The following is a 10726-nucleotide window of genomic DNA, read 5'->3' on the forward strand; positions in this document are numbered from 1 at the left end:
CTGACTAAAGGTGTGGAGGGTAAATCTGCTTCCCAGAGCTTCCAGCTTAACTGAATAAATCCATACTGACAAGCTGGACAAAAACATAGAATGTACAGAACATTTAAGTCCACAACATGTGGACAGAAAAGAGCAAAGCAAGGACTTATCTTTGCTGAACTGGTCAGGATATCAGGGAAATCCAAGCAGAGATGTGAATCCAACCAGGAACCATTGACAAGTGGCACAAGCTGAAGGAAAGAGCCAGGCTAAATAGCCGAGCAGAATAGACAATTAGTGGAAGCAGCTGCTGACTGCTAAATCCAAGGAGCAGCCATTCCACTTAAAACCACTGGAGGGAGCCCAAGAGCAGAACTCACAAAAGTGCCACTTACAACCACTGGAGGGAGCCCACGAGAGGAATTCACAACAATGTGCGTTCACATGGTGCCGCCCATTACAGTGGTGAATATGCAGCTCCACCCCTATGGGAGGTGGCTACATTTCCCCTCAACCTACTTCCCAGCGTCACCCTGTACTGCGCCTGTCGCCTCGCTTTCACACATCGCCAGGACAGGATCTGAGGAGGGGAATGGAGTCTTTTGCATGCAAAGTCTGGATCAGAACAGGCCATCAATCCACAGAAATGTTTCCTGGATTTCTGTGGAGCAGACAAGCAGACTGTCCATCCATGTGTATAAAAGACAGTGCTCTATGTACAATCCCTGGCTGCTCCACGCACCAAACAGGGGGCCCCCCATAAACCAGCACACTACTCTCCTGAAATACTCTGCGCTGCTGTCACCCTGCTCCCTCCACCATATATCTCCCAGAATCCTTGCTGCCTGCCATCCTCTGAGTCAGTCTACTTGTCAGTATAACTTTGCAATCACCAACAAAATGGCTGCTCACTGTGTTCCTGAATCCTCTCATCCCTTAGCAAACACCAGGAGGGGAGGAGAGAAGACATCCCACACGTCAGCAGACTCCGCCCATATTTACTGCAGTGCTGTAATGTGAGCTAGTTGTACACTAGGTTTTTGTCAAATTTCAGTAGCTGCTCCCCTTAGTGTTTAAAAGTGGAAATGCCAAACTTTTTCAAATTATTTTTCATATTTTACTAAATTATAAACAAATGATAATATTTTTTAAGAAAATGTAAACACTAATTCTTTACAATTTTTCAATTGCTGGAAGAAAATTTTTTTTTATGGCACCTTCCCTTCAATTATTTCGGTAAATTATCGAATTTCAAAATTAACAACTTTAAATCGGAAGCCCTCAATATTACCTTATCAAATTCTCAGCTATCTAACTTACGTAAACTAATCCCTTTCTCTTGGTCTGCATCCTCAATAAAGTATCTGGGAATTTGGGTTACCAAAGACCCCATGGACCTATTCAACTCTAATTTCCTACCCTTAATAAAGAAATTGGATACGCTGATGAAATCCTACGGTTTACCCTCTTTATCGTGGACGGGGTGTATCAATATATTCAAAGCTTATCGGATGCCTATATTATTATACTGCATGAATATGGTCCCTATTCGTCTCCCCCTTACTTTCTTCAAAAATATACAGTCCTTAATATCTAAATTCATATAGAGGAAAAAACCTGCTAGGCTACCCTTTAAATTGTTAACATATCCCACTTCCTGCTGTGGTCTGGGGGTCCCTGACCCTTATATCTACTATAAAGCTATACATTTAAGTAGGTGGACATGATTGATATAGCTTTATTGGCAATACGGGAATCCTTTTTCTTTGGTCACGCGCGAAGCCCTTAGAATAGTTGGGCCTGGATGATATCTCCTTGGCTACCGTACATATCAAACGCTCTATATTAAACAAATTACCACCATAATCTTTTACCTCATCATTAAAGGGAACCTGTCACCTGAATTTGGCGGGACCAGTTTTGGGTCATATGGGCGGAGTTTTCAGGTGTTTGATTCACCCTTTCCTTACCCGCTGGCTGCATGCTGGCCGCAATATTGGATTGAAGTTCATTCTCTGTCCTCCGTAGTACACGCCTGTGCAAGGTAATCTTGCTTTGCGCAGGCGTGTACTACGGAGGACAGAGAATGAACTTCAATCCAATATTCCGGCCAGCATGCAGCCAGCGGGTAAGGAAAGGGTGAATCAAACACCTGAAAACTCCGCCCATATGACCCAAAACTGGTCCCGCCAAATTCAGGTGACAGGTTCCCTTTAATCCCTATTGCAGCCATCCCATATCTTGTTGATCCTAACTTTAAGGATTCATATAACCTTTGGTCTAAGCTCCCTATGGATTCTCTTGCTAATATTTATGACGAAAAAACTCTTAAAAATGATTTCTGGCCTAGTAACACCCTGACTTTCCCAAATAATTTCCTCCAGGAACATCGTACCAAATGTATTCTTATACAATTAAGAAAACAATTTCCGCATAAGTCCAGCTGGTCGTGGTTAGATTTGTTGCTTAAAAAAGGTTTAGCTAGATATAGAGTAATATCTCGTATATATTCCCGGCTCAGTACCCCTTCCCAGAACTCCAAACCCTCCTTTATTTATTCCTGGGAATCTGAACTTAATTTTACTTTTTCAGACGACCAGATCTCCAAAATGTTGATGTATGCTCGAGCTTTTTCTCGTTGTATCCTACTGCAAGAAAATTCATACAAAATAGATGGCACATGACCCCGGTTAAACTTTACCATTAGGGTTGAGCGAAACGGATCGGACATTTTCATAAATCGACGACTTTTGGCAAAGTCGGGTTTCGTGAAACCTGACCCAATCCCACTGTGGGATCGGCCATGAGGTCGGCGATCTGCGCGCCAAAGTCACGTTTCGTATGACGCTTTAAGCGATATTTCTCAGCCAATAAAGGTGCATGCAGAGTGTGGGCCGCGTGATGACATAGGTCTCGGTCCCCACCATCTTAGAGAAGGGCATTACAGTGATTGGCTTGCTTTCTGTGGCGTCACGGGGGCTATAAAGGGGCGTGCACGCGACCTTCATCTTACTTCTGCCGATCTGAGCATAGGTAGAGGTTGCTGCAGCTTCGTCAGAAGCAGAGATATAGTTAGGGAGGGAAGATTAACCCCCAAACCGCTTGTGCTGTAGCGATTTCCACTGTCCAACACTACCTTTTCTTTGCAGGGACAGTGTTTATTTTTTTTTGGGTGCATCAGCTCTGTAGCTTCTTAGGCTGCCTTATAAGGCTCCCTGATAGCTGCATTGCTGTGTGTACGCCGCTGTGCAAACCAACTGCTTTTTTCATAGCAAAAATCCTGTTGCTTCTTTCTGCACAGTTCTCGTGTTCCTTTGTCCACACTCTTTTTGTGTGCAGCAGTCCTTTTTATTGCTGCCATACTTGTGCTTTGATCATTGTAGGGAGATTGAAATTCTACTACAGCCCTTGTATTTTTTGATATATCTGCCAGCCACGTTCTGCCTTGTTCACTGTGTGGTGTAATACACAGGGCCTGTTTTTTCCTGCAGTCTCCCGTCCCCCCCCCCCAAAAAAAAAAGGGAGCTTTAAATTGCCACTTAGTGGATCTACGTGAGTTCTGTTTGGCGTATATCTGCCAGCCACGTTCTGCCTTGCCCATTGTGTGGTGTAATACACAGGGCCTGTTTTTTCCTGCAGTCTCCCGTCCCCCAAAAAGGGAGCTTTACATTGCCACTAAGTGGATCTACGTGAGTTCTGTTTGGCGTATATCTGCCGGACACGTTCTGCCTTGTCCATTGTGTGGTGTAATACACAGGACCAGTTTTTTCCTGCAGTCTCCCATCCAAGAAAAAAAAGAGGGAGTTTTAAATTGCCACTTAGTGGATCTACGTGAATTCTGTTTGGCGTATATCTGCCAGCCACGTTCTGCCTTGTCCATTGTGTGGTATAATACACAGGGCCTGTTTTTTCCTGCAGTCTCCCATCCCCCCCAAAAAAGGGAGCTTTAAATTGCCACTAAGTGGATCTACGTGAGTTCTGTTTTGCGTATATCTGCCAGACACGTTCTGCCTTGTCCATTGTGTGGTGTAATACACAAGGCCTGTTTTTTCCTGCAGTCTCCCGTCCAAAAAAAAAAGGAGCTGTAAATTGCCACTTAGTGGATCTACGTGAGTTCTGTTTTGCGTATATCTGCCAGCCACGTTCTGCCTTGTCCATTGTGTGATGTAATACACAGGGCCAGTTTTCTCCTGCAGTCTCCCGTCCCTCCCCCAAAAAGGGAGCTTTAAATTGCCACTTAGTGGATCTACATGAATTCTGTTTGGCATATATCTGCCAGCCACGTTCTGCCTTGTCCATTGTGTGATGTAATACACAGGGCCAGTTTTCTCCTGCAGTCTCCCGTCCCTCCCCCAAAAAGGGAGCTTTAAATTGCCACTTAGTGGATCTACAAGAATTCTGTTTGGCGTATATCTGCCAGCCACGTTCTGCCTTGTCCATTGTGTGATGTAATACACAGGGCCAGTTTTCTCCTGCAGTCTCCCCTCCCCCCCAAAAAAGGGAGCTTTAAATTGCCACTTAGAGGATCTATGTGAGTTCTGTTTGGCGTATATCTGCCAGCCACGTTCTGCCTTGTCCATTGTGTGGTGTAATACACAGGGCCTGTTTTTTCCTGCAGTCTCCCGCCCCCCCCCCCAAAAAAAAAGGGAGCTTTAAATTGCCACTTAGTGGATCTACGTGAGTTCTGTTTGGCGTATATCTGCCAGCCACGTTCTGCCTTGTACATTGTGTGGTGTAATACACAGAGCCTGTTTTTTCCTGCTGTCTTCCCGCCAAAAAAAGGGAGATATAAATTCTCCAATAGTTAATATACACCTTCTACCTTGTTTAACAGTAGCATATAACGGTTGTTATTTTGGTAACATTTCCGCAAAAATGAGGAAATCTGGTGGAAGAGGCTGTGGGTGGTCGTTGCCAGCTGGTACTGATGGTGGTGGTGGTAGTGGAGCATCTGGTGGTACTGGGAAAAGCAAGATAGCACCAAAGGCTCGAGGTGTAGAGGCAGCGTCATCATCTGGCTACACAAGGCCTTGAAGGCTTCCTTATCTGGGAGTAGGAAAACAGCTTTTAAAGCTGGAGCAGCAGGAACAAGTTTTGGCTTTCCTTGCTGACTCAGCCTCCAGCTCTTTCACCTCCTCTTCAGAAGCTTCGAAATCTAAAACCAGAAAGTCGTCAGAGGATGCTCCAGGTCCGGAAAAAGTTGCTTCCATGTGTCCTTCACCCAAAACAAAAGTGAAGGATGCGGCAGGCAACACTACACTTTACTCCATGGAGCTCTTTACACATATCATGCCTGGGTTAGAGAGGGAAATTGTTAAAAGCCCATTACAGGAAGAATTGGACATGGAGTGCACAGATGCACAGCCTCAGCTTGATTATTATGCTGTTCCATTGACTCAGATCACTACTTTGCCCTTGCAGTGTACTGAGCCCGAATCTGACCCTGATGAGACTATGGTGCCCAGTCCCGAATGCTATAGCACCTTACACGGTGACACAGAGGACGGTGCACATGACATTGAAGAGGAGGTGTTTTACTTTTTCAACGCAGAATTGGTTGGAATAGAGATCGGATGCCATGTAGCCTTTGGAGAGCCCTGATGTGCCTAAACAGTGGAAACCCCTAATTCTAACTCAAACCCTAACCCAAACACACCCCTAATCCGAACCGCAAGGAGAAATGTTACTACTTGGATCACGGTCAGACGCCTCTTACACAGCCAAACCAGATCTCACAGTTGGCATTGACGAGGAGCAGTACCCCGACACACCATGTCTGCAAATTGAGATTCTGGTTTGGCTTTTATCCTAAGTCATGTGACAAGGCTTGTTAAAGGGTTAACATTGATTTTTAGGATTGCTACTTCCAATAGATGGCACTAGAGTTCCTGTCCTCTTCCTCCCTGAAGAGACTATTTGCATATTTCCCAGAGGAGCATTGCGGCTTTAAGTCTCCTCATTTCGGCATGCCTAACATGTCACTCTCTGCAAGGAGAAATGTTACTATTTCGATCTCTTTACTCTCCAAATCACATGGCCTATCACAGCCATGCCAATGCTTGAGATGAGTGTGATGACTTCGGAAGTGTCTACAGCCAAAAAGCTTGTTGATTTGCCGTGCTGCAGGCTTTCAGCAAACTTAAATTAGCCAACAAAGCCAAATAGTAAAATGGACTTTTGATAGAAAGTCAGTAATCGGAGTGCGACTCCGGACTTTACAGTTCAGATTCGCTCATCCTTAATTACAATCTCTCATATTTTATTTTTTACAATGTTTTAGATAATTTTATTTAAAAGTACTTTTATACTGTTTTTCTGCTTTATTTCTAGTATTTAGCAGTTTATTAAATCATACAATATCCACAAATATTTTATTACAGTATATGGTTTATACAATTATTGGGGATTAAATTATTCTTCTACTTTTATGCTGTTTTATACTTGTCTCAAAAACAAAAGTTATTTATGAAGTTGTTTGATAATTGCTTACTTTTCTCACAATGAATGGCACACATACTGTATAAAGCAACTGTCCTGAAAATATACGGTTTACAGCTAGAGGTGAGCGAATAAAAATCTGCAATTGCCCAAATGCTGATTTTTTTTTTGTTAATCGCTTTCATGAGATTTCTGCAAAATTGCCATAAAGAGTCTTCAAGATGTTAAAAAATAAAAAGAATACTCACTTTACCACTCACCTTTCTGGCATTTCTCCTGATTGTCACCTGATGGGTAGTGTTGAGCATTCCGATACTGCAAGTATCGGGTATCGGACGATATTTGCTGTATCGGAATTCCGATACCGAGTCCCGATATTTTTGCGATATCGGAAATTGGAATCGGCGTGTGCGGTGCGTATGGTTCCCAGGGTCTGGAGAAGAGGAAACTCTCCTTCAGGCCCTGGGATCCATATTCATGTAAAAAATAAAGAATAAAAATAAAAAATATGGATATACTCACCCCTCCGAAGGACCCTGGCTGTCACCGCTGCAAGCGTCTGCCTCCGTTCCTAAGAATGCAGTGAGTGAAGGACCTTCAATGACGTCATGCTCACGTGGGCGGTCAGGTGACCGGTCACCTGACCGCGACATCATCGAAGGTCCTTCACTCACTGCATTCTTAGGGACGGAGGCAGATGCCTCTCCTTCAGACCCTGGGAACCATCCAGGATCACTTCCGATATTTGTGTCCCATTGACTTGCATTGGTATCGGGTATCGGTATCGGCGATATCCGATATTTTTGGGATATCGGCCGATACCATCCGATACCGATACCTTTGAATATCAGAAGGTATCGCTCAACACTACTGATGGGTCCTTGTTGTATCTTGTGATTGCTGCTGCAAGATCTGAATACCTAGAACTCGTCATCACGCTAGGCTGGAGCTTCCTGGTCTGATGAGGCCTGAAAGTGTTTCTGCACACATGCACGCAAGGTTAATGCAATATTACATCATGATGTGCACCGTGACCTTACGCATGCATGTACAGAACTGTCTTGGGCCTTATCAGAGCCAGAAGTTCTGGTGTAGCATGGAGAAGTCTGGGAATTAAGTGCTCACAATGTATAAAACATGTGATGAATGCTGGATGAGTGATGGTGCGGAGCAGGTGGGTCACAGAGGTGAGTGGTTAGATGAGTATAAGATTTTTTTTTATTACTTTTTACTATTCTTTGGTTTCTGGAGATGACCCTTCTGGGTCCATAATAAAGGACAATAAATTCACAAAGAATAACTTCCCTGCAAATTGAATATCCAGGAAAAATCAGCGCAGACAGGAGAATTAAAATTTTGCCTGGTCCACTCATCTCTAGTTACAACTTGTAAATGTTACATTTCTTAGATAATTTAGTGCATTCAGTGACCAAACAATGCCGCAGAATTTGTACTCGGAGCCTTGTCTAGGTGAAAACAATTAATCCAAATAAATTGTAGCTTTATCAGCAATTTGTTGCTTACTCTTATTAATATTACTAAGCCAGCCACATGACACAATGCATAAAAGGAAGGATAAACACGATTCCACTTTTGAAATAGATGAGTTACAACTATAAAAATCTGTAAAGCGTAAAAGAAGATGTTAAATGCAAGTAAGGAGATAACTTTTTTCATTGCGATGACATGAGCCTCAACAATCTGAGTTCTAAATTCTTTGCTGTTATCATGTATATGTTTAACATGTCTATGAAGAGATACAATTATATTCAGAGCCGAACAGAAAAACACAAAAAGACAAAAAGAAGATATTAAAACATAAGGTGTAAAGTAAGGTAAAATTTCTAAAAATATGCTGCCTGGACTCTGAACAGTATATGTCATGTTTTGAAGTTGTACATCCGTCAATTTCACCGCAGCAGGAGCACTTATAAGAATGGAAGCAAACACAGATGGAAGAAGGATCCCAGGAAACATCTTGGGGAACCTACGCTGAATGTATGCGTAAACTTTGTGGCTGTTCTTCACAATCTTCAGGCAAAAGTGAATGGCGAGGAACATGGAGAAGAGCAACGTGCAGAATATTTGAGACATGTACAAAATGTTAATGGAACATTTGGAATCTTGTAAAACTGAATGAAATCCTTTTGTGATTACAACTAAGTCAAGGCTGACTTGAAGGACTCTATGAATAAGGATAAATAGACTAATTCCGGAGATGAGTTGATCACTTATATCAAGTTTTTTGTTTTTTATCCAGTCCAGAATATTCACAACCAATATGAACATGTATCCAGGAAATGTTATCAATACAGAAATCACATCTATAGCCAATACAATGACGTCCAGAAATGCCATATCGGTATCGATACTGGTACTCTATATTGAAAGCAATTTGCAGCTCAGTGACCTCTCGTCTTGAAGAAATGCTTTTATTCTGCACACACATAAGAGAAACAGTATAGTTAGCTGAAGCGGTAAATGGAAATATGACAATTGGATATGTGAAATGGAAAAATATTTGCATGTTTAGATAGTTTGGTGGAATTTGAATGTATGCCAGGTCAAGAATTGATTAACAGGAGACTTAACACCTTAGTGGCCAGGCCTGGATGAGAATTAGCAACCTGACATTTTTTTTTGTCGTTTTTGCCTTTTCTCTTTTCAACACTCATGTTCTTTTAATCTTTTCATTCATGTAGCTACATAAGGGTTCTCATCATGCAAAACAAATATATAATTATATTTTAGCACATTTTGGGTGTACATCACTGAGTAAGTAATATATTTTTCTTTGTGAAAAAGTATTTTTTGTTTTTGCTTTGTGATGTATCTATGTTTTTTTTACGGTTCACGTTTCATACTAAATAACCTGTTTTATGATTTATCTAGATTACAGTCCTTTGGATACCTAATATATGTAATTTTTTATGTGTGTAATAAAACATATTTTATACTAAAAGAAGTTTAATATTTTTTGAGATTTTTATTTTTCATTATTTTATTTTAGATTTTTTTGCAGATGTTTTATACATGTTTTTATTTTTTACATAACTTACCGTATATACTTGAGTATAAGCCGACCCGAGAATAAGCCGAGATCCCTAATTTTTCCTCAAAAAACTGTGAAAACTTAATGACTCGAGTATAAGCCTAGGGTAGGAAATGCAGCAGGTACTGGTAAATTTCAAAAATAAAAATAGATACCAATAAAAGTAAAATTAATTGAGACATCAGTAGGTTAAGTGTTTTTGAATATCCATATTGAATCAGGAGCCCCATATAATGAGCCATAAAGTTCATGATGGGCCGCATAAGATGCTCCCTACAAAAAATATGCACCATATAATGCTGCACAAAGGTTAATGATGGCCCCATAAGATGCTCCATATTAAAATATGTCCCATATAATGGTGCATAAAAGGTTAATGATGGCCCCATAAGATGCTCCATAGAATAATATGCCCCATGTAATCTACTATATAATTGTCTAAGGGTCACTTCGTCTGTCTGTCTTTCTGTCTGTCAGAGATATTCATTTGTCGCGGCCTCTGTTTGTCATGGAATCCAAGTTGCTGATTGGTCTCGCCAGCTGCCTGTCGTGGCTGCCGCGACCAATCAGCGACGGCCACAGTCCGATTAGTCCCTCCCTACTCCCCTGCAGTCAGTGCCCAGCGCCCGCTCCATACTCCCCGCAGTCACCGCTCACACAGGGTTAATGCCAGCGGTAACGGACCGCATTATGCCGCGGGTAACGCACTCCGTTACCGCTGCTATTAACCCTGTGTGACCAAGTTTTTACTATTGATGCTGCCTATGCAGCGTCAATAGTAAAAGGATCTAATGTTAAAAATTTAAAAACATAAAAAATCATTACATACTCACCTTCTGCCACCTTTCCCGCTCCTCGCGACGCTCCGGTAACCACTCCATGCAAGCGGCAGGTTCCGGTGGCAAGGATGGTATGCAACAAGGACCTGCCATGACATCATGGTCATGTGACCACGACCTCATCACAGGTCCTGTGCGCCTGCGTGAGAAGGACCTGCCATGACGTCACGGTCATGTGACCGCGACGTCATCACGGGTCCTGCGCTACCAACCCTGGGACCGGAAGCTGCCGAGTGCACGGCACACAGGCGACATGACTACAAGGGCTCCCTCGGAAGGTCAGTATATGATTATTTTTTATTTTTCAACCTGTGACATACGTGGCTGGGCAATATACTACGTGACTGGCCAACATACTACGTGGCTGGGCAATATACTACGTGGCTCTGTGCTGTATACTACGTTGCTGTGCAATATA

The 10726-nt window shown here is 42.4% G+C and overlaps 1 protein-coding gene across 1 annotated transcript; it reads right to left on the bottom strand.

Moving 5' to 3' along the window:
* Nucleotides 1-7839: 7839 nt before the first annotated feature.
* Nucleotides 7840-8775, bottom strand: LOC138681147 (taste receptor type 2 member 104-like). The gene has a single exon (XM_069768463.1). The coding sequence runs from the start codon at nt 8773-8775 to the stop codon at nt 7840-7842; it is 936 nt and encodes a 311-aa protein (XP_069624564.1).
* Nucleotides 8776-10726: the final 1951 nt, after the last annotated feature.

Source organism: Ranitomeya imitator, chromosome 1, assembly GCF_032444005.1.
Source record: "Ranitomeya imitator isolate aRanImi1 chromosome 1, aRanImi1.pri, whole genome shotgun sequence".
NCBI lineage: Eukaryota > Metazoa > Chordata > Amphibia > Anura > Dendrobatidae > Ranitomeya > Ranitomeya imitator.